The following is a 25,001-nucleotide window of genomic DNA, read 5'->3' on the forward strand; positions in this document are numbered from 1 at the left end:
GACAGGGAGGCAAGGTCAGGAGCCAGGCTCGCTAAGAATTAGAAAAACATGTGAAGATGCAGCTTTTATGACAAGGAGGGGGGCTGTTACTAGCTATAAAAGTCTGTGAAAGTTGCTACCATTTTGAGACATGCTGTTGACCCTCTGCAGGCATCTCTCCCGTCCGGACGTTGTAATGCTCTGATTGTTGAATTGTATGGAAATAAATGATTGTTGATTGAGCATAAATACACCGAGTATTGTCCTTCCTTCAGCCCAAAGATTCAAAGAATTGGGTGATTTCAACAATGTACATATATGTACATGTGTGTGTAGATATATATGTATGTATGTATATGTATGTGTGCTTGTCACTATGTAATTATTATTGCCTGTTACCTGTGGTAATTTATAATTATTATATATTCTGTATTTAGTTACAATGGTTCTAATTGTTGTTTGCGAGCTGCCGTTGAGATGCTTGCATGTGCCTGGGGCTGTTGATGGTTTGATGGTTTGTTTGGTTGTAACGATGGGCGTAGCTGTGGGAAGTTTATTGTTTTTTTTGTTGATGAGTGAGTATAGGGGTGGGATTTAATAAGTTTTCTTTCGTCCCACTCCTTTTCGGGTAATTTTTGTTTTTTGTTTTGTGCACTTTATGTTCAATATATGTATTTTGTTGGGCCTGAAATGAATAAATAAATGAAATGAAAACCTGATTGTACTTCAGCAGCACAGAAAGCATCTGAAGGTGAGCTTAAAAAAATGATTGCTGGCTACATTGTGGAAGTTCCAGTTCCCAGGGCAAGGGCACCAGAGACCCAGTCCAGTCATACACCTTTACCTGTTCCTTGAGTGGGGGTGGCTGTTGTCCAGCTAGTTCCTACTTCTGTCCCTGTTCCTAGAGTAAGTGGGGCCAGGATCCAAACCGTCCCTGCACCCATAATTATTCCTCAAGTGTGGATAGGTGGTGTTTGGCCAGTCCCAGCACCCATACCTGTTCCCAGAGAGAGAATGGCCAGCCCTCAACATGAGCTCCAGCTGTAGCATCCAGAGTCTGCTGTGAGCCCTGTGCAGCCCCAGTAAGCTCATGTTCCACCAGAGGTTTCCACACCACCTGGTCCTGCTTCCTTTCTGCCAGAGGTTTCCGCACCATCTGGTCCTGCTTCATCTCTGCCAGAGGTTTCTTCATGTTCAGCCAGTGCATCGCCGTCTGATCCTGCTCCGCCCAAGCCAGTGGTCTGTGCTAAGCCGCGCCATGGCTGGCCAGCTGCCAAGCTGCCAAGCTACCATAGGATCTTCACCGCCACCAGCTACCTGCCAAGCCACGCTACAGCCAGCCACCTGAAACTCAATGAGTTGTCCCATCACCTCCGTCAGTCCCCAGTGGAGCATTAGTGGCCATTCAGAAGGCCTCCAGATCAGCTCCGTTGCTGGTGCTGGCCCTGCAGCCAGCCTCCTGAACCATTTTTGGATTCTGTATACAGCAATCATAATGATTTGGCTGTAAGTTTAATTTAAACAAAAAAGGAAACATTCACACTTTGTAGGCAAACAAAGTATATGTATTGAGGTTACAAAAACCCATATCCATAGATTAGGAGGACATTTATTTGTTCTGGACACTGACACAGCTGAGGCTTTCTTCCTAGTTTTCTGGTAACCTCTCAGGGCAGCTGAACATGTTTTACATTAGAGAGATTGGGAGTTACAGTAAAAGGGGAAATGCTAGTGAACGGTAAACACACCAATTTATTTCTGCAGTCTACATTTTAGTTTAAGCCAACAGATTAGATGAGAGAGGCTTGCACAAATAGTCTCAGTTTTTTCTGTCTGAACTGTAAAATGTATGGTTATTACCTGCAAGACAAGAGAATGGAGAGACACAGATGTATGTGTGGTCACTCACTTTAGTGACCTTCCAAGAACGCAAAACCCTGAGACACTTTGGTCACAAGAGCTTCAGTGCAGTTGTGTGATTGTGTGGACATGAAATGGCCTTAAATTATCCTCCTGGCTCTACACTGCAGTCATGCTTTCTAGGTGATTTCCAGTTATCTCCATGGAGATATATCATTAAGGGAAGTATGCTCTTGTTATCCAAGGTCCCTTTGTGTGGAGATAACGAGATTCAGGCAGACATAACAGCTTGTGAGAGGTGATGTGTTTCTTAACTGGCATGGCTGAGACCCAACGAGGGTTGCCAGAAGCTTTCAGAACATCACAGATAAAAACCACTGTGAGATGTGCACTGTATTCCAGTGTCTATTTTTTTTTTAATTCGCTCTAAAACTCTAAAACCTTTTTTTTTTAATTCAATCTGAGCGAAATGCCAAAATATATTTGGCATTTCATATTCCTGGATGGGCCCAAGAAAGAGCTAAAGCTGTTTAGAAGGTTTAGGAGTGTTTTTATTGAAATTTTTGACCATTCTTACAGAAGTGCTTTAGTGAGGTCAGACACCGATGTTGGGCAAGAAGGCCTGCTGTTTTTCATCCCAAAGCTGTGGGTTGAGATCAGGACTGTGCAGGTCAGTCAAGTTCTTTCATGCTTTTTGAAGTTGTGCTCACGAACGTTAGAACAGGAAGGGGCCATCCCCCTAATTTTCCTACAAAGTGGACAGCATGAAACTGTCCAAAATGTCCTAGTGTTTGACTGTATACACCTGTGGCCATGGAAGTGATGGGAACAGTTGAATTTGATCAGTGGGTGGGCGAAAGACAACTTTTGGCAATATTGCATATATTTCTCATGTCCTGAACATATTATGTGAGATCAGGAACATAGATTAATTAAATTAAATAAGAAATTCAATTTCATGAAAAACATTACAAGATATGACTCCTTCTTCAAACTATCTGTGTTCTTGGTCCAAAACGTGAAAGAGTGAGTGTGGCAGGGGTGTGGTCTCTGGTGCTTGTGGTAAGCCATAAAACTGAAACCATGTCATTTGTGCACCGTGGTGGGCCGGTCTTTACACAGTGATCTTTAACCTTTATGTGGAGCTGTACAGCTGAGTCCTGAATCCCAGTTAACGCCGGCATGCTCCACATCATCGATTAGGGTCCGGTGCCAGTGACACGGTAACAATATTTTACTGCCTAATAGGGCAGTAAATATTATTTCAGTTTATTGAGATGTTTTTTGCTTAAGTTTACAGGCTTTTCTCTTACAACTGAAGTGTTTCTTGAGGTAAATGTGTTGCCTTGGATAATGAAATGGGGTATAAGATTTTACAGATTGCAGATAATAATCATTAATTTGCCATTTCAGAAAGATTCAAATTTGTTTAACACAATGGTAATAATACAATTAGCCAGTGCACAGATTTCTTGAATCTGATGACAATTTTGCATGTGTATATTCATGCACATCATCTTACAAATTAAATAAAATTCACAGAGAAGTCATAAAATGTCATTCTTTTTTCTTTCTTTTTTTTGCCTGTCCCATTTGGTTCTTTAGCTGTCAGAATTGTTGTCTGAAGACCAACAAGGATACCCAATGGATTGACTTTGCCAAATGGATCATCACGGCCTTGCCGTATTGGTCCATTTGATCAAACTTTGTTGTTATTATTTATTTTATTTTATTTTCAGTTGTTACAGACGGGACAGACATGACTGAGGGATCGGAAAGGGAGAAAGAAAGACGAAGGAAAAGAAAAACAGAAGGGAAGAGGGACAGTGAGAAAGGGCACTTAAAAAGAGAAAGAAGGAAAAAGAATCTCCTGGATCACCTGTTGAGAGAAAAAGAAGAGAAAACAAGCAAAAAAAAAACAAAAAACAGAGCAATATACTAAGCACAACACCATCAAGTTAATCTAGCTAAGTGTAAACAGCGGTAAATACTAAAAGCAGCCAATAGAGGTGTAGTTTAAGTCTATGAACAGTGAACACCCGTGTGCACACCTGTGTGGATCAGTGCGCTTGTATTCAAAAGGTTTCCCCATGTAATGGTCTGCTACAGGATATAGAGAGCCATAGCCCTGTCCCCCAGGGCATGAAGCAGGCATGCAGGAGATCCAGGCTCCAGACATCCAGAGGCTCCAGAGTGCGAGAGCCCAAGGAGGACCACCGGGGGGGGGGGCATCCGTGCCACCCTCCTGGGAAGAGCTGAGGAGAGCTCCAGATGAGGGGTCACCCAGTAGCCACGGAGCAGAAGCCAGAGGGGCCGAGCAACAGGCACCAGGCCCCGCCAAGTAGTCACCGAGAGTGAGCTGGTACACACCTGAGCGCCCAGCCCTGGACACCAAGAACAACCAACGCACTGACCCCTGAGGGCATCAGTTACCGGCAGGGAGTGTGGTGAAGGGAGATAGGCCTTTGGAGGGCTAGAGTTCCCAGAGAGGTGGAGTGTAAGACCCGACCTGACATATACAGTACACATAGACAAACAGGCACACACAGACACAAACATGCATTCCCACCCTCATGCACACATATACAAACACTCAGCACTCACCCAACATAGGGATAGACAAACATGGACACTTTACACACAATCACACTCCCCAAACAAACTCTATGACCCAGGAGATATTTCCCTTTCCCCCAGGGTGGAGGCAAGCAGACTGGCCCAGGCTCCGCAGCAGCCCCCTTCCAGCCCCCCACCCCCACCCCACCCCGATGGCAAGCAGAGAACAGGGGTGTGTGAAGACCCCAAACCTCCCTCCTCTCACTCATGTGTAGTGTTGCTGCGTGTTGTTCTAAGGTGCATTTAAAACACGGGAGAGCATAGTGCTGCAGCCAGAGAGCAGCAGATGTTAGCACGGCCCCTCCTGAGAACCCTTAATGTCTACATGGATTTAAAATTGAGAGGTGGACACCGGCGCCAGAGGTGGGGTTGAATACACAGACTGTCCACTGGACGCCGTTAACGTGCCCACCCTCAAGACCCTATATGTATATGTTATGAGAGTGTGAGTAATGTGGATGTCTAAGTTGTGGAATAAAATTGAGGCACAGGTGGCCAGAAGGGGACAGAGGGGGGGGGGGGGGGGGGGGGGTGCCTCCCCTGCACCCTTGTGACACACCCGCACCCCAAGGCCCTACTTGTGTGGGTGGGTGTGTTGGAGCGGGAAGAGGGAGGAAGCTGGGGATGGGGAGGAAAAGAAAGGAGGCGCAAGATGCCCCTCCCTGGGCCCAGCTCCCCCGCTGACCCCAGTAGGCACCCCCGTCCTTCAGCACCCACCAAGGCAAGGGAGCCCAGGCCCATCCAGACCGGGGCCTATGGCAGCAGGACTGCCCAGCCCCACAGGACCCTGGGGAAGCCCACCCGACCCCACCGCAGAGGAAACTGTACCCACCCTAACATTCAATCATCTCCAAGACTGCACAAGACAGTAGACACCCAGGTTAAGTTTATTCTCCACCTCTCCTATGACTCTCCCCCACCTGCAGAGTGGACTCCTGCAAGGATGGAACAAACTCCCTGCCAGTTTAAGAGCCCCCTAGTTAGGCCGATGCGCCAGAGACCCCTTACGCCAGGGCTGAGCACCCGTGCACCCACCCGCCCACAACCTCGGCGACAGACCAACAAGGACTTGGCAATGCATAGAGCAGTAAAAACCATGTGGACTGTATTAGTTTCTGTAGTGACATCATCCAATTTGCCCAACAAGCACACTAAAGGGGAGGTTGGAATTTTACATTTCAGACACTTTGATAAGTCTTCGCATATCCCGCGCCAAAACTTCTGCACTGGTGGACAGAACAAAAGAGCGTGGATGTAATTGTCTGGTGTATTGCCTTGACAGTGTGAGCAGTTGTTGGAAGATGTAAAGCCTATCTGGAACATCCGATGACCTGTATAGTGCACTCTATGTAGTATTTTGTATTGTATTAATTGCAGACTGGGATTTCTAATCAATTTAAAGGTTTTTAAGCATACCTGAGACCAGAAGTTTTGGTCTAAGCCGACTGACAAATCTGCTTCCCACTTTGCAATAGGAAGGTCATGCTTTGACATGTCAATGGCTGTGAACAAAGAGAAACTTGTAAATGACTCATGAAAGAATAAAGTTACGTTGAAACCACACACACCATTGTTTTTCTTGTGACATTACCAATAAGTTTGATGTGTCATTTGGCCCTCTTCCTATTGAAAAAACAAAAGTTGTATCCAGGATGGCCGACATCTAAATGGCCACCATGGTTACCACCCATCTTGAGGTGTTTGCCCCCTCACATATACTAATGTGCCACAAACAGGACTTTAATATCACCAACCATTCCCATGTTATTACGGTGTATCCATATGTATCCAAATGGCCCACCATGTACTTACAATACATAGCTTTTTGTTAAATACTGATAAATACTGATAAATTAATAATAAGGAATCTACCCTCTGGATCTATAACTGTATCGAGTACTGTAAAATTAACATTTTTATGTATTAAAATTGCTACTCCCCTTTGTCTAGAATTATAACAGGCTTAAGTTCGTTTATACCTGTGACAGGCCTGTGAGTCTCTTGTAATAAAATAACATCTGCCTGTAGTTTTTTAAGCTGGTTAAATATCTTTAACCTTTTTTCTCTTGTGCCAGCTCCATTTACATTCCATGTGACAAACCTTAGTGTGCCCATAATTGTGTGTGTATGTCTAATGATGTACGCTGGGTGTTTCGTTTAGACGGGTGAAGAGAATGTGGAAACATCACTTGTTTGTAAATAGAAAGAGAGAAAAAAAATGTGTGGTGGGAGGCTCCATAAGTCTGACTATGTGTGTATATTCACTAATATGAACAAGCGTGCCGTTCTTAAAAGATACTGTTAGATAAAGCAATTGACAACTAAAACTTGACATGAGAAAAAAGTGTTGCATTGATAGGTTTTGAAACTACTACTAAGTATTCACTTCTCTGTCCTCACAACATATGATTTTGAGTGACATTCCATTTTTAATCTACAGAGTTTAATATGCAGGAGAAGCAGTACCAAGTGGAGTAGAGACCACTGGCTCAGACAGAGCAGCGTACAGGTCAAGGCCAGATTGTACGGAGACTAGGGTGAACTGTGGAGACTGTGGACAGTGCAGGCTGTGGTGCATAAACAGGAGCCTGCTCTGAAGCACAACAAACTAACACTAACTCTAACTTCTGGAGGTGCTGACTTCAGAGCATCATCAGTCTCTGGGGAGGTCAGTGTCACGGACCCGGTTCCAGGGACTCGGGGTCCATGAGCAGTGTGGACTATGATTATTATTATTATTATTATTATGAACATTATCATTATATTATATGGGCGTGCTCTGGTCTGCTGCTTTTCCTGCTCTCCATGTTTGTGTTTTGGAAGGTGTGTGCGTGTGGGTGTGCTTGTGGGCGCGGTCGCGACAGGCAACTTCAGGCCTGGTGGGTGTGGCCCTTACTGTTGACTGGTCACACCCGAGGATCTCCATACACACCTGGCGCCGATCAAGCCTCGTCAGAGGAGCTACAAAACAGAGTGGCTGAAAGCTCCTTGACGCTGGATCATTGAGCGACTACCCGTCAGTGTTCCCAGAAATATGAGTGAGTGCTAGTCTGTCGCTTCGTAGTTTTGTGTTAACGGTTGCCTCTGGATTTTCCAGCAGGAGTGTGGGAACGGGAGAGCAGCAAGCACAAGTTTCACGGGAGCGGAGACACGGCGCACGAGCACTGGGAAGGAGACACGTCACGGGAGTTGGAAACTCAAAGGGATTTATTATTGTGTACTATTTACTTCACTGTAAACAAACACACTGTTTGCACCGCAGAGTCCTGCATCTTGGGTCCTCCTTCCCCATACACCCACGGTCTGCCACACAGACCGAGACAGTCCGTGTACTTGCGCAATAAACAGTCTCAGAATTGGCTCTCTGACCAACACAGTAAACAGACTCCAAGTGGTCAGTCTCATGAAGACAAGAAGTTGGATCAGCATACCCAGCTCAGAAACAGAGAATGCAACAACACACTCAGATTCCATAACATTAGCCTTAGGGAGAGGTAAGTGACGGAAGTGACGGACAAGGTAAGCGACTCATGTTGTAACTGATGTCAGACGCCGGAGATTTTGGCGGAAAATTAAAGCGAATGGTAGTTTAGAATTGAACAAAGTTTCTTTAAGCTTCAGTATTACCAAATATACAAAGTTGTCATATAACTAACAACATCTGTCCTATCATCTCTAACACCCTGGAGGACAACGGGGAGAGTTTAGACGCTCTCCAAGATTACATCGACTGCTGTTTCAAAGATTTAGTCATGAAGAAGGCTTAGAGTGCATCTTCCCAGGCCAAAATTGAGACACCGTAATCAAAGAGATGTCGCCCGGCAGACTCCCCCGGCACAACATCGCCTGCCAAGACATTGCAGACATCCTGGAGTCAATCGACAAGAGATCCAGTTTTGATGCGAGGCTGTCCCTGGTGGAGATTTTACACCGGGAATTTTAATCTCTGCGAGAATCCCTGGGGTTCAGCCAGCAGCAGGTGGAAATGCATGCCGCTGAAAATGCCACACTACGGGAGTCGATCAAATCTCTCACCGATAACGTGACCCAGCTAAACATAGAAAATAAAAAAATCAGAATCAGAATCAGAATCAGAATGGGGTTTATTGCCAAATGTTGAGCAGGTTTACAACATTAGGAAATTGATGCGGTGCTTCAGTGCAAACATAGTGTCATAAATAGCACTTAAATAGACATGGAAAAAAATAAAAGTAGGGATAAGAATTAAAAGTGCTACGTGGAAAGATATGTGCATGAGATATACATGAGATATATACATGAGAATAAGAATTAAGAGTGCTACGTTGAAAGATATATACATGAGTGCAGGTGGTGATCAGTGCCAAACATGGAATGATGCAGTGACACAGCGTAGGGTCATGTGTTAGTGGTGGGAACAGTCATACGGTTATTGTTTATGTGTCCAACAGCAGAGGGGAAGAAACTGTTCTTATGGCGAGAGGTTCTGGTGCGAATGGACCGGAGCCTCCTGCCTGAGGGGAGCAGGTCAAACAGACTGTGTCCAGGGTGAGAAGGGTCAGCTGAGATCCGAGCTGCACGCCGCAATGTCCTGGAGGTGTACAGGTCCTGCAAAGATGGGAGTCTGCAGCCAATCACCTTCTCAGCAGAGCGCACAACACGCTGCAGTCTCTGTTTGTCCCTGATAGTGGCTCCAGCGTACCACACGGTGATGGAGGAGGTGAGGATGGACTCGATGATTGCAGTGTAGAACTGCATCATCGTCCGTGTTGGCAGGTTGAATTTCTTCAGCTGCCTCAGGAAGTACATCCTCTGCTGGGCTTTCTTGATGACGGAGGTGATGGTGGGCTCCCACTTCAGGTCCTGGGTGATGGTGGTACCCAGGAAGCGGAATGAGTCCACAGAGGTGATGGGGGTGTCAGTCAGGATGATGGGGGGGAGTGGGGCTGTGTGCTTCCTGAAGTCCACAATAATCTCCACTGTCTTCTGGGCATTCAGCACCAGGTTGTTGTGGCTGCACCAGGACACCAGACGTTCAACCTCCCTCCTGTAGGCAGACTCGTCCCCGTCCGAGATGAGTCCAATAACGGTGGTGTCATCTGCAAACTTGATTAGCTTGACAGACTGGTGGGTGGAGGTGCAGCAGTTGGTGTACAGGGAGAAGAGCAGAGGAGAAAGAACACAGCCCTGAGGGGAGCCGGTGCTGATGGTCCGGGAGTCCGAGACATTCTTTCCCAGCCTCACATGCTGCTTCCTGTCCGTCAGGAAGTCAGTGATCCACCGGCAGATGGGATCAGGCACATTCATCTGGGAAAGCTTGTCTCGGAGATGGTCTGGAAGGATGGTGTTGAAGGCAGAGCTGAAGTCCACAAACAGGATCCTGGCGTAGGTTCCTGGGGAGTCCAGATGCTGCAGGATGAAGTGTAGGGCCATGTTGATGGCGTCGTCTACAGACCTGTTGGCTCTATATGCAAACTGCAGGGGGTCCAGGAGGGGGGCCGTGAGGGTCCTGAGATGGGAGAGAACTAGGCGCTCAAAAGACTTCATGACCACAGATGTCAGAGCCACGGGTCTGTAGTCATTTAGTCCAGTGATCCTAGGTTTCTTGGGGACAGGGATTATGGTGGAGGACTTGAAGCAGGCAGGCACATGACATGCCTGCAGTGAGGAGTTGAAAATGCCAGAAAACACTGGGGCCAGCTCGTTTGCACAGTGTCTGAGGGTGGCAGGAGACACGCCGTCTGGGCCGGGAGCTTTCCGAGCATTCAGGTTCTTAAACTGCTTCCTCACATCTGCTTCATGAATATGAAGAGTTGTGGTGGGAGGAGGTGGTGTGAAATCCTCTTTTGTGTGGGGTGAGGAGGGGGGTGTTGTAGGTGAACGGTTTGAAGGTGGTGATGGCTCTATGGAGGGGGGAGAGGTGGGGGAATTAGTGTCCAAAGTGTCTCTATTGTTGGGGCCGTTGGAGGTGTGAAGGCTGCCTGATGGCTCGTCAAAACGGCAGTAGAAGTCGTTAAGGGTATTGGCTAAGGAATAATAAAAGAATCCGTTATCGATCTACAAGCGTAGCATGCGAGACACCCTTGTGTTTTCTGGTATTCAAGAATCTGCCGGAGAGGACGCAGAGGCAACGGTGAAAAGCTTCATTAAAATCCACCTGAAGCTGCCGGAGGACACCGTAAAGAAAATCGCCTTCGATAGAGTGCATCGCTTGGGGCCGTGAGGTCGCCGGCCGGGAGACCACGTCCTATTGTGGCCAAATTCAGCCACTTCAAACAAGAAGAACAGGTGAAAAGCCGCGGCAGGGAATTAAAAGGAACGGACTTCAGCGTGAACGACCAGTTCCCCAAAGAGATCCTGGAACAACGCAGAGTCCTCTTCCCAATCCGACGCGGCCTCATCCAGAAGGGCTCCCGTGCTGTCATCACTGTGGACCGGCTGTACGTGGACGGACAGCTTTACCGTGGACTCTTACCAGATAAGAATCTGCTACACCCTTTCCCTATCCACTCACACTAACTTGCATTAACTTAACATTAACATCTGTTTAACTTACCAGTATCAAATCGCATCTTAAGTGTGATATCATAGCAGAATTAACACCGTCACTCTCCATCAACGGTTTGATTGGAATGTTTCAGGTTTTTTTTTCTCTCTTTTCCCCCTTTTGTTTTTATGCTGCTCACCCTTGTCCTTGGTTTCTTTCTTTATTTCTTTCACTGCTTCGATCACCTGCTTCCACACTCATCCACAAACAACATCCTTTATTTCAACACATACGTACAGCACGATCACACACAATCATGCGCTCAACAGCAGCACATTTATATTAGTCAGACAGCGCACACAGACCTATGCAATACACTCACTTAAGCCAAGCCTACTCATATTAGTAAATATGCACACACATAGTCAGACTCAGGGAGCATCTCGCCACACATTTTTTCCCTCTCTCCTTCTCTTTATCTGTGAACAAGTGATGTATTCTCTCCACCTGTCTAAGCGACACACACAGCATACATCCCTAGTTATGCACAGACATCTATGGGTACACTGAGGTTCATTACATGGAATATAAATGGAGCTGGCTCTGGAGAAAAGAGGTTAAAAATATTTAACCAACTCAAAAAGCTACAGGCAGATGTTGTCCTTTTACAAGAGACCCACAGACCTCTTAGAGGTTCGAATGAACTTAAAACAGCTGAGTTTCCTAATGTGTTCTCAGCTTGTTATAATTCTAGACAAAGGGGAGTAGCAATTTTAATACATAAAAATATTAATTTCACAGTACTCGATACAGTTATAGATCCAGAGGGCAGATTCTTAATCATTAAACAATCTATACTTGATAAAAGCTATGTATTGTAAGTGTATATGGTCCAAATGTTGATGATCCCTCATTCTTTGACGGTTTTTTTCAGTGCACTCTCTGAACACTTAGATGGCACACTTGTTCTTGGAGGCGACCTCAACCTTGGACTAAATGAAGACATGGATAGGCTCAACACAGCAGGAACTCAGCGCAACTGGCAATCCACAAATATAATCAAACAGTATATGAGCGACTTTGGTCTTTGCGATGCATGGCGCTCCCTTCACCCCACCAGTAAGGAATATACTTTTTTCTCACATGTTCATCACTCCTACTCTCGTCTGGAATATTTTTTGGTCAGCAGCTCACTGCTCACATTTCAGACACTGAGATTCACCCTATAGCTGTTAGCGATCATGCTCCTGTGTCTTTAACACTAATGCACAAGAATAATACTACACCAAGAAAAAACTGGAGATTTAATACATCGCTGCTTAAAGATGAAGACTTTATTAAATATTTTAAAAGAGAGTGGACTTCATATTTAGACTTTAATGACACTCCCGGAACATCAGCTTCTGTTCTATGGGAAGCAGGGAAAGCTGTGATGAGAGGTAAAATAATTTCTTTCTCATCACATAAAAAGAGAGAAGAAAACAAAAATATTATGGAATTAGAAAAAAACATCAAATCACTAGAAGAAGCCTACACGTCCCACCAAAATCAGGAAACATTGAACAAAATACGCAAAACAAAACTAGAATTAAATGAGATAATTGATTTAAAAAAAAAAAAAAATTCTTAGTACAAAGACTACGCTTACAAAATTATGAACATGGTAATAAATCCGGTCAATTTCTAGCAAACCAGCTAAAAATAAATAAAGAAAAAACAACTGGGAACACAATATATGACCCGAAACAAATGAACAACATTTTCAGGGATTTCTATAAAAGATTGTATTAACCACAAATAAACCCATCTAAAAAGGACATTGATCAGTTTGTAGACCACGTAACTCTTCCAAAATTATTAGACACTCAAGAAATGGCACTGGATTCGCCACTGACATCAGGTGAACTCCAGGAAGCCCTGATAAGTATGCCCAATAATAAGGCTCCAGGTCCAGATGGCTTTCTTGCAGAATTCTACAAAGAATTCTGGATGATTCTAGCACCAGTTTTCTACAGAACGTTGTTGGAAATCAAAGAAAAGGGCAGACTTCCATCAAATATGAATTCTGCAAACATTAATCTCCTGCTAAAACCATGCAACGACCCTGTATATCCCTCAAGCGATCGTCCAATATCCCTTATAAATGTAGACCTTAAAATAATCTGCAAAGCTTTCTCAAAGAGACCCGCTTCATCCTGACCAAACTGGTTTCATAAAAGGTAGGCACTCATCAACAAATACACGCAGATTACTTAATTTGATAGACTACTCATACAGTAAAAACCTAGAAACTACAATATTCTCTTTAGACGCAGAAAAAGCATTTGACAGAGTTAACTGGAAATTTCTATTTGCAACTTTACACAAATTTGGTTTTGGATCCTCTTTCATTAACTAGTTAAAATATTATATAACTCCCCAACAGCTTGTGTCAAAACAAATGACCAAACATCCCCCAGCTTCTGTCTCCTGAGGGACACCAGGCAGGGATGCCCACTCTCCCCTTAACTGTTTGCAATTTTTATTGAACCACTAGCAGCAGCAATTAGACAGAATTCAGTAATTAAGGGCATAAAATGCAAGAACGTGGAACATAAAATCAGCCTTTATGCGGATGATGTGTTACTTTTTCTCCAAAACTCACAAACTAATATCTCTGGGGTGATTGAATTGATAAACTCTTTTGCAAGAATATTAGATTACTCAATTAACTGGTCAAAATCTACAGTCATTCCGATTAATTGCTCCTTCCATAATGCTTCTTCTACACCACTGCAATCGGGAAATATAAAATATTTAGGTATTAATGTTTCTCCCAAGCTTGCAGATCTAACTAAATTAAACCATATCCCACTTTTAAAGAAGGTAGAAGATGATCTGGCTAGATGGAAATGTCTACCCATATCATTAATGGGAAGGGTTGCCGCTATAAAAATGATGGTCTTACCAAAAATAAATTATTTATTCTCAATGATCCCAACTAAACCGCCACAAGATTGGTTCAGATCTCTAGATTCATACATGTCCAAATTCTTTTGGAAAAATAAACCCCCACGTATAAGCTTAAAAACACTACAAAAGACCAAGGATAGAGGAGGACTAGAACTGCCTAACTTTCAGCACTACTTCTTAGCCAACAGGCTTCAGTTTATCTCAGGATGGCTAAAACATACCCTCTTAGATGAACCTTGGCTAGATGTAGAACAGGCACTTTGCAATAATCTAGAGATTTCAGATCTACCATTTATCAGCTCAAACATCCAACGACATGAATGCTTCAAAAGCGTCAACATCAGCTCTTCTCTGACAGCATGGTGGGAGTTTCTAAAATTGACGGAGTCTTCATTAATCCCATGCAAACATACACCTATCTGGAACAACCCTGACATATTACAAACCAATAATATGATAAACTTTTCAGATTGGAATGGTAAAGAAATCAAATGCTTAAAACATATATTAGAAGGAACAGAATTTATTTCATTTGACAGACTAGTTACACAATATGGGATCAACAATAGAATAGAATAGAATGCCTTTATTGTCACTATACAGTTGTACAATGAGATACAGAGCCTCTCCTACTCAGTGTAAACATGCTGGGGGGGGGGGGGGGGGGGTACAGTTCTGCAGCGCTATGTACATATGGACAGTATTAACATAGGGAAAAACATATATATATATATTAGGGGTGCAACGATACACAAAATTCACGGTTCGGTTTGGTTCGATACTTTGGTGTCACGGTTCGATATTTTTTCGATACAAAAAAAATGTTCATGCCTTTTTAATTTGTCATTTATTAAAATTATAAATATATATTTTAACTCAAAAGTACAGTTTTTAAATTTAACCCTAACCCTTGTGCGTGTTTTTTATTTTGACAGCGAATGCGCACCTGCGGACCACTTATGTGCAGCCCTGGTTATTTAGCTCCTCATTTTGCAGCCACAGAAATTCTTTTGTCCATGAAACCATAAAGCTGCACTTTCTTTTTGCCTTATAGTCTGATTTGTCATAACTTCTCCGTTTTGTGGTAAGCTTTTCTTTGGCTGTCACTTCTTCACCCTGACCTGTCTTATTTGGCTCAGCAGAACTGAAATGCTTTTACACATGCACTCACATAAGCTCAACGATTCTCTGCGCGATCAACCTCTCACATGTTTAAGCTTGCTGCGGGAGATTTCACTTGTCATGTTTGCATAGTAAGCTAACAATTAATAAGACGATGTCAGAGGAATTGGTGCACAAATTATCATCACTCACAGATCAGTGCTGTCGGTCTCTATACACCGTTCACGCGATTGCAAAGTGAAAGCAAAAAAACAAGTGCAAATTCAAACACGATTTCAATATGTCACATATTGACAGTGGCTCACCGATGCCAATGACATAATTACCCAGCTACATTTCCGAAAGAATGCAAAAGCATTGACATATATTTTTCCTTCCTACAAAAGCCCGACGGGCAGGGCAGAGATAGATTTTGGTAGCCCGACTGAAAAAATCGCTAGCCCCGGGACGTCGGGCTAGCGATATTGCGAGCCCTGTATCTGATTGAGGAATCACTCATCTTTGGAAAAGAGAGTTTATTACAGAGAAATGTCTCTTTCCAAAATAAAAGCTATACTATCCGCTTCTTCTGGGCTATATTCTCAGCAGCATATTAAACAGCTGTCTAAATGACTCGGCTAAAGTTAGTAGCATGCTTGCTTGTTTTTTTCTGCTTCCACTTGTCTTTGCACTAGGATGATGTCGGCGTAAATGTGCAGTCATATTCGTTGTGTTCCCACTAGTGCTTTCAGGTTAATCTCGTTGAAATGACCTTAACGCCACAACACGGCAAATCTCCGTTAATGAGCTATCCCTGATAGCCCCGTGCATGGGGCTAGACGGCCAACACGTTAACGAGCTAACTGCGCTAACACACTAGTTCCCACCCATGTAATTGAGCATTGCATGGCACATCCAACATACTGTTTTACTTTAGTCCATGACTCGCTTACCTTCAGGGTCATACATCACATGAAAACCAAAATAATTCCAAACGCCAGATCTGAATGAGAGTGGGGGAGGTCCATGTTGTAAGGGGAGCTTAACTTCTGTCTCGCTAGCTTGCCCTGCGCTCTTCCTTCTGACGATGCTGTCTGTGTTGAGCGCTCAGTGAATCTGCGTTCGACTACTCCGCCTAGGCTGCACTGTCGACCCTAGGCGGAGCAGTCGAACGCAGATTCACTGAGCGCTCAACACAGACAGCATCGTCAGAAGGAAAGTTGATAAAATAAATTACAAATGTTGTATTGTTCGATACATATGCGTACCGAACCGAAAGCACTGTATCGAACGGTTCAATATCGATACGAATATCGTTGCACCCCTAATATATATATATAAACTGTACAATATACAAGACGTAAGTAATATGTAATGAATAGTGTTATGTATACAAGAAAAACTTTTTAGAATATCAACAAATTAAATCCATAGTAAAAAAGAAATTCAAACCTTGTCAAGTTGAACTACAAACACCACCAAGTGTGGTTCAATTTCAAAAAGAAGAAGCAAAAGAAGATCCAAACTAAGCTTCACATAAGCATCGTCATGAATTCACTATAACTTTTGCTGTTTTGCTTCCACCACGATAAAATCACACTTCATACACAGCTCTCTCTCTCTCTCTCTCTCTCTCTCTGTACTTCAAGAACAGTTTCCCGTCTATCCCCGAAATCTGTTTTCTGCATTATTCACTTGCTTGTTACGCACAAGACTAACGTTGTTTACAGCGCTGTCGGCCGATGTTTTTTTTTCCCTTTTACTTACTTCCGAAAAGAAAACCTAATTTCTGCCGTTCAACAGGCTTCTGAACAAATTTAAACTTTTTAAAATTATACAAAATGCAAAATGCTCAGCTGTGTCTCTAATAACACCGCTGTAACTTCAGAGGTAATGTTCATAAGTTGATTAATGGTTTTCTTTCGTTTGTGATCTACTGCAGAATATTTTTATAAAATCCCAGGCCAGGAAAATCACCTTCATGTTTTTTCTGTGCTAATCAACGTTGACAGGCTATGACAGCGTCCTTATGTGCCAACACCGGTGTTTTAACTAGCAAAGCAACGTGGCTGATGTGGAGTGAAGCCACGTTAATGACAACGTGTACAACCATTGGAGATGTGAGCAGGAACAATTGACGGAACAACTGACGGAAAAAATGTGGACTTTATACCAGTTTTTAAATTGTGTTGATCGGCCACGTAAAACCAGAGTTATGATAAAAATATCTGCAATGTTTGTTTTTCTTCCTGAATACTGTCGTTGTTTATATTTACTGCGGGAAGAAACGGTAAAAACTGCGTTTTATAAGGAAAACACTCAAAAGCACTCTCCGCCTGTGAGCAAAAACAAAACAAAAAAACACCTCCCACCCTTTCCTATTGGTGGAAAAATTTACCATGTCGACCAATCAAAAAATGAAATGGCAATGTGGCATTTAGTTGTTTAGGAAGGGGGAAGATTTAGGAGTGACAGCGGTGTTTTGAGATGTGAGAGATTTGTGACATTTAGCATGTTTGGCATAAAGTTGGTGTGTTGTCTTGTGTAGTTAGTGTGTAGTGTAGTCAATAGTTTTGTTGTGTGTGTGAGAACAATGAGGCGACTGCTGAATGTTACAGGTGTTACAGCAGTGATACATCTGCTGTTGTCAGGCCTGCAGGTATCAGGTTGTTGTTCTCCTTCATCTCATAGTGGACAGAAATTATTTTTTGGAGTGACACAAATAATTTGTGTGGCATCAGATTTGAGGCAGAACAGCTGATTGTTCTGTAAATAGTTTGAAATGTTTATTTAAAAAACTCCTTGGCTGCACTTTTAGGTAAACAGCTGCAAAAACTTTGTTTTACTTTTCTGAAGAAGTAACTATATAATTAATTGCCCAACATTATATACTGTATTTTGCAGACAGAGAGTTACAGGACTCTCTCCCTGATCACAGACTCATACTCATAGTACAAGCCAGAGCTTTATTTAAAAAAAAAAAAAAGAGAGAAAGAAAAAGAAAGGTGTGTTTTCAAAATTGGAGTTATTTTTACTTCCAATAGTGTTAACATGCTACACAGGTCATGAACAAGAATTTTTTTTTTTAATTTTCATTATAAGTGGGCTAAAGCATTAATTAAAAGTAGTCTAACATAAATGCTAGACTAGGGCCACTTCCGGCGCCCCCCGTGTGCGGCAGCCTGTTACAGCAGCTCTGCTCAATCTGAGTTTCTTTCTTTCTTATCTTTTCTTCTCGTAATTTTTTATAACTAACGTATCAGTAATTAGACTCTGCAACCATGTTCTACCGTTTTGTGCTAGTTCTGGTCGTTTTTCTTAGTTTATTTCTACTTTTTTCACGCGTGTCTGGGGACCCAGAGCAGGGATCCTTTGTTTACAGTAAGGATCAGCTGTTAGCGCTGCGTCCCGCAGCGGTACTGCCGGCGGACAGACCCGACATTCCCAGCGAGCTGAGGAGGAAAAGACGGGGGTGTCGTGCTGGGAAGGAGCGCCGTCGCCCGAGAAGGAGACGTTATCGACCATCTCTTCCTTCTGTAATCATTGGAAACGTAAGATCTTTGCCCAATAAGATGGATGAGCTCACGTCGCTAACCTGGTCACAGAGGGAGTACCGGCAATGTAGCATCATGATGCTAACGGAGTCGTGGCTAACACCGCTAACTCCGGACACAAGCGTGACACTACCGGGATTTCAGATGCTGCGAGCGGACAGGACGAGAGAGAGCGGTAAGAGGAAAGGAGGGGGACTGGCAGTTTTTGTGAACGACAGATGGTGTAACCCTGGGCACATCACTGTGAAAGAACAACTCTGCAGCAGAGACATTGAGCTGTTAGCCGTTAGCATGCGTCCGTACTATCTGCCCCGGGAATTCTCGCATGTTATCGCAATAACAGCGTATGTCCCCCCCCTCGGCCAACGCGGATGCAGCCTGTGACACTCTCCACTCAGTGGTCAGCAGACTGCAAACACAATCTCCGAGAGCCCTTCTCATAATATCAGGGGACTTCAATCATGCCTCTTTGGACTCCACACTGCCCACCTTCACCCAGTATGTGACCTGCTCAACCAGAGACAATAAAACACTGGACTTACTGTATGCCAATGCTGAAGAGGCATACAGTTCATCACCTCTCCCTCCACTGGGCAAATCTGACCACAACCTGGTGCACCTTGTCCCTGTGTATGAGCCCTTAGTGCGCAGGGTGCCACCAGCCACCCGCACAGTGCAGAGATGGTCAGAGGAGAGCGAGGAGGCTCTTAAGGACTGTTTTGAGTCGACTGTGTGGGAGGTGATCTGTGACGACCATGGAGAGGACATCGACAGCCTTACTACATGCATTACTGACTATATTAATTTCTGTGTGGATAACACCGTACCTACCAGGACTGTACGGTGTTTCTCCAACAACAAACCTTGGATTACCCCAGAAATTAAAGCTGTCCTCAAGCAGAAGAGGAGGGCCTTCAAATCCAAAGACAAAGAGGAGTTGAAAAGGGTGCAGAGAGAGTTGAGGGGACTGATAAGGAATGGGAAGGACAGCTACAGGCAGAAGATGGAGAACCAGCTTCAGCAAAACAACGTTGGTGAAGTCTGGAGAGGCCTCAGAACCATCTCAGGCCACAAACAGCAGAACTCTCTGCCTGGGAGGGATGTGAGGTGGGCAAATGAACTGAATCATTTCTTCAACAGATTTGATTCAACCATGAGACAGTCTACAACATCGGCTGCAGACTCACCCACCCCCACTGCTGCTGTTCCACCTCAGACACTTCACACCTCCTCTATTCACCCTGCTCACTCCTCCCCACCCCCAACAACAGCATCCAATACACACTCAACACAAGGCTCCAGCCTGTCTCTCTCAACCACCCAGGTTAGGAGGGAACTGAGGAGGATTAATGGCAAGAAGGCATCAGCTCGAGGGTCGTCAGGTCCTGCACGGACCAACTGTGTGGGGTGATGGAGCACCTCTTCAACCTGAGCCTGAGGTTGGGAAGAGTCCCACAGCTCTGGAAAACCTCCTGTGTTGTACCAGTGCCAAAGACTTCACGCCCCAAGGACCTCAACAGCTACAGGCCGGTGGCTCTGACATCCCACCTGATGAAGACCCTGGAGCGGTTGGTCCTGGCTCAGCTTCGGCGCCTAACAAGCTCATCACTGGACCCACTTCAGTTTGCCTACCAGCCTGGCATTGGCGCGGATGATGCCGTCATTCACCTCCTACATCGTTCCCTCGCTCACCTGGAGACCGCTGGAAGCACTGTGAGAATCATGTTCTTTGATTTCTCCAGTGCCTTCAACACTATTCTTCCCTCGGTTCTGAAGGACAAGCTGGAGAACTCTGGAGTGGACCATCACCTCACTACCTGGATTTTGGACTACCTCACCGACCGACCACAGTATGTGAGGACTCAGGGCTGTGTGTCGGACAGGGTCGTCTGCAGTACGGGGGCCCCACAGGGAACGGTTCTGGCTCCGTTCCTCTTCACCATCTACACTGCAGACTTCTCCCACAATTCCACCCAGTGCTTCCTGCAGAAGTTCTCTGATGACTCTGCAATAGTCGGCCTCATCACTGATGGGGACGACAAGGAGTACAGAGGACTGACTCAAGACTTTGTGGACTGGTGCCAGCTGAACTACCTCCAGATCAATGCCAGTAAAACCAAGGAGCTGGTGGTAGACTTCCGCAGGCACAAGCATTCTCCACTGCAACCACTGAACATCCAGGGTATGGACATTGAGGCTGTGGACAGCTACAGGTACCTTGGTGTTCATCTGAACAACAGACTGGACTGGACTCATAACTCAGACGCCCTCTACAGGAAAGGGCAGAGCAGGCTGTACCTGCTGCGGAGACTCAGGTCGTTTGGGGTGGAGGGCCCACTCCTGAAGACCTCCTATGACTCTGTGGTGGCTTCTGCTATCTTTTATGGTGTGGTCTGCTGGGGCGGCAGCATCTCTGCTGGGGACAGGAAGAGACTGAACAGGGTGATCCGAAGGGCCAGCTCTGTTCTAGGATGCCCTCTGGACCCAGTGGAGGTGGTGAGTGACAGGAGAATGGCGGCTAAGCTGTCATCCCTGTTGGACAACGTCTCCCACCCCATGCAGCAGACTGTGACAGCACTGAGCAGCTCCTTCAGTGGGAGACTGCGGCACCCACGGTGTGGGACGGAGAGATTTCGCAGGTCTTTCCTCCCCACTGCTGTCAGACTCCACAACAAAGACTTTAACTGAACAAACACACACATCCACACATGTGCAATAACACTAAGTGCAATAATCTTTTCTGGCATCGTTGTATTTTTACTCAGTTGTATATAGCATTCGTATTCTATTTTTATCTTATTGTATATTTTTATTCTATTTTATTCTACTGTATATAGTATATTATTTTATTCTATTCTGTACAGCTGTGTACTGTATTTATTCTTATTGTATTCTAATTTTTGCGTCATAACTTTTGCACTGTCCACTTCCTGCTGTGACAAAACAAATTTCCCACGTGTGGGACTAATAAAGGTTATCTTATCTTATCTTATCTTATGCTGTAATTTGATTATTTTAATAAACCATGTAACTTGGATGGATTCGATGCTGGCGTGACCACAGTGCACACGTCTGCTGTTGCTCACAGTGGTCCAAGGGACGCTCAGGGAGTTTGTGTGTTCGCTCAGACACATGATAAATTAGAGGAAACATTGCTGGTCACATAATAACAAGCACAGTCATTTATAGAAATCTATTTTTTTTTTTATTTGAGCAGTGTTATCAGTGACTTTGGTACCATGTTTGTGAGCATTTCCCACATATGCAAAGGAAGAGGGTCAGGCAGTACAAGTGATGTACTTTCAAGCATGCTTCTCCACCATGAAAACTTTGGAGAAAAATGTGTCTGTTTTAATTAGTGGAGTGTAAAATGACAGTAAGTATTTGCAGGCTCAAGATGGTCCATTTTTCATGTTTTCATGTTAGAAAACATGTCATGCATAACTGCTAAAACTCAGTTACTAAAGCTCTTTCAAGCAGTAATGTGTACAAATTACGCCGTAACTGATCAATTATGAGACGTTTTCCCAGCCACTACGTGAGAAGTGGTCATTTCCCATGCTCTCAAAGTAGCGCGCATTGTATCGGGTGGGGGCTGCTGTTAACTTGTCCCTCAATGAACGATGGCGTCGTCTTCCAACAACAGTGCTGGTGCGAACAATCAGGTGAGTGTTTAAGTTTGGAACAATTACACTGCAGTCTGTGAATACTACGAATTTAAGAAGTGACTATTGTTACGGTAAATTTTTCGGCTATTCAGTTTTTTTATTTTATAACGTTTTTTACTGAAATGCTAGCTCAACAGAAACGCCTCGCTATCATTTTCAGCTGAAACTTACGTCCTACTTGATCTGTAAGCTTGGAGAACAACAAAGTTAGTGAAGTAACGTAAAATTCTTTGTATTTAATTTAGGAGCAGCTAAAAAGAGAGATGCTTCAGTGACTACTGCATAAAGTTTCCCAGGTCATGCACAGACAACCCCTCGATGTGGACTATTTGCAGTTTGTTATCGACCATGAGATGGTCCTTTTAAGATCTTTGTCCGATCAGGTTGAGATCCCTCAAAGTATTATAAATGCTCTGATAGAGCTGTCAACTGTGCTCAGTATGGAGGACGTCAATGAACAAACCCCCTCTCAGATGTCAGTGTCAGAAGGAAAGCTGGGACGTCCAAATTACAATGTATCACCTGTACAGCTCCAGATACTGACAGAAATGTTCTTATCAATCACCCAAATTGCAAAACTTCTTGGAATATCTGTGAGGACAGTGAAACGTCGTTTGCATGAATATTGCATTTCCATAAAGCAGTGCTACAGTACAACAAGTGATGAAGAGCTGGACAATTTAGTAAGATCTATAAAGACAAGAACACCTCATGTTGGATAAAGGATGATGAAAGGGATGCTTCAAGCCATGGGCCACCATGTACAGTGGAAGAGAGTGTACTCGTCGATGCACCGTGTGGACTCTGCTGGTATTTTCTCAAGAATGACAAGGCTGGGATTTGTGGTCCGAAGGACATATTCAGTGCAAGGTCCTCTATACTTGATGCATATAGACACAAACCATAAACTAATAAGGTAGGATGAATTCTGACAATACTGCTAAATACTGAATTATGTTTTATACCTGTTAATGCCCTAGTTGTTGTTTTTGTTGTTCTTTTTACAGATTTGGCCTGGTGATATTCGGAGGGATAGATGGGTACTCAAGAAAGGTGATTTTTCACTTTCAAAATTGAGCTGAATGAGATGTTAATTGAAAAGTGAAATACTTGTGTTTTGGTCTACCATAAAACTTACCATATACTGTAATATAGAGATCCTTCTGTAGAACAAAATGTTCCTAATCTGTTTATGTTTGTCAGTATTTGGTGACTATAAATGCTTGGTAAACTAATTCTTCAAGTTGCTAAAAGGATTTTTTTTTACCCTTTGCATTTGGGTGAATAGTTGATTACAAGTACTGCTACACCTCATGGCAGCTTGCTACCTTGGGAATTATGTAGCCGGCTTTTTTTCTTGTACTTATAAATATAAAATAAATGTACCAAGCTACAATACCTGATAAACATGTTTCTATCTTTAATTATAGTAACTTGACTTGACCAAGTTTCCACTTAATGATATTTACATCTCTAGATCATGTACCTGGGTGCTGCTGCCAACAACAGAGCATCAACTGCACTTGCTTTCTTCTTGGAGGCTGTACAAAAGTATGGCTTTCCATTGAGGTAAAATCTATACAAAATTAATTTTCACAATGCTTGTGCAAATGTGTAAATATGATTCCCCCCCCCCCCCCCCCCCTTGATTAGCAGTGTAATTATTTTGACATGCAATGTGTAAACTGTAGCCTATATGATCAGTTTAAATGTTTAAATGGTTCAAACATTTAGAATTCTTGAAAGGTGTGCTTATACAGAGCTGCACACTGTTGAATGACCAAAACAATAAACTTCTAATAACCAGTCTAAAGTAAAATTATATTAAAAACACAAAGGCTGCAATAAATTTTAAGAGTGACATGTTTTTTTTAGATTTAAAACAAATTGTACTGTCGATGTTTAATTTTGTTTCAGAGTTCGAGGGGATCAAGGGGTGGAAAATGTTGGAATAGCAAGATGCATGTTCACCATCCGGGGCTGTGGAAGAGGAAGCTTTCTGTCAGGCAAGAGTGTTCACAACCAAAGGTATGTGTAGTATTTGTATAAATGTCCCATGGAAATAAGAAAAATGTTCTTATATATTTTTCAATTCAGTGAATTTCTGGGTAAAATTCTGAAAACGTTGCCATATTTTGATGTTGAACAGAATAGAGCGCTTGTGGCGAGATGTGTGGATGGCTGTTTCAAGCGTGCACTATGAAACCCTTCACAACCTCGAGGATGAAGACCTTCTGAATCCAACTGATGGTGTCCACATGTTTTGTGCCCAACATACATTTCTTCCACGTCTGCAGAGGGATCTGGATGTCTTTAGACAGGGTTGGGATAACCACCCTCTAAGGACAGAGAGGAATCTGTCCCCACAACAACTGTGGACACTGGGACTCCACCAGAATCCAGTTGATACTCCAGACACAGTGGAGATACTAAAACAAATCTAAATTATACAATCCCTCTTTAATCAAGTTTCAAAAAGTGCACTTGGAGATGTTGAAAAAAACACGGTGTGCTGTCACTGCAGACTATCAGCTTTAAGTTGGGGGTATTTCAAAGAACATTTTGGTCCTTTAAGTGGAAGGCACATATGAAAACAGTTCAAATACCTCTGCAGTTATAGCCAATCGTGTTAGTTTCATTTCAAATCCATTGCGTGGCATATAGAGCCAAAAGTAGAATTCCCATGTTCCAATATTTATGGAGCTGACTGTTTGTCTTGAAATTCCCAACACTGTTTTTGAATTGTCATTTGAAATATCTTTTTTTTTTTTTTTTAAATCATCACAGGAACTCGAGGATGCGTAC

The 25,001-nt window shown here is 43.7% G+C and overlaps 1 protein-coding gene across 1 annotated transcript; it reads left to right on the top strand.

Moving 5' to 3' along the window:
• Positions 1-22,420: 22,420 nt before the first annotated feature.
• LOC146661511 (uncharacterized) lies at positions 22,421-24,687 on the top strand. Its single transcript, XM_085417973.1, has 5 exons — positions 22,421-23,112; positions 23,204-23,249; positions 23,674-23,765; positions 24,114-24,224; positions 24,346-24,687. The coding sequence occupies exons 1-5, from the start codon at positions 22,922-22,924 to the stop codon at positions 24,638-24,640; spliced, it is 735 nt and encodes a 244-aa protein (XP_085274099.1). The 5' UTR covers positions 22,421-22,921; the 3' UTR covers positions 24,641-24,687.
• The last annotated feature ends 314 nt before the right edge of the window (positions 24,688-25,001 follow it).

This window comes from Rhamphochromis longiceps, linkage group LG9, assembly GCF_057381845.1.
Source record: "Rhamphochromis longiceps isolate RC_006_pf linkage group LG9, R_longiceps_female_GT1.1, whole genome shotgun sequence".
Classification (NCBI taxonomy): Eukaryota; Metazoa; Chordata; class Actinopteri; order Cichliformes; family Cichlidae; genus Rhamphochromis; species Rhamphochromis longiceps.

What these genes read in the sequence shown, in the direction of transcription:
- LOC146661511 (XM_085417973.1), top strand. Translation starts at nt 22,922, where the DNA reads ATGATGAAAGGGATGCTTCAAGCCATGGGCCACCATGTACAGTGGAAG. An exon ending in ACAAACCATAAACTAATAAG is followed by an intron (nt 23,113 to 23,203) that starts GTAGGATGAATT and finishes TTCTTTTTACAG; the next exon opens with ATTTGGCCTGGTGATATTCG. An exon ending in AAGAGTGTTCACAACCAAAG is followed by an intron (nt 24,225 to 24,345) that starts GTATGTGTAGTA and finishes GATGTTGAACAG; the next exon opens with AATAGAGCGCTTGTGGCGAG.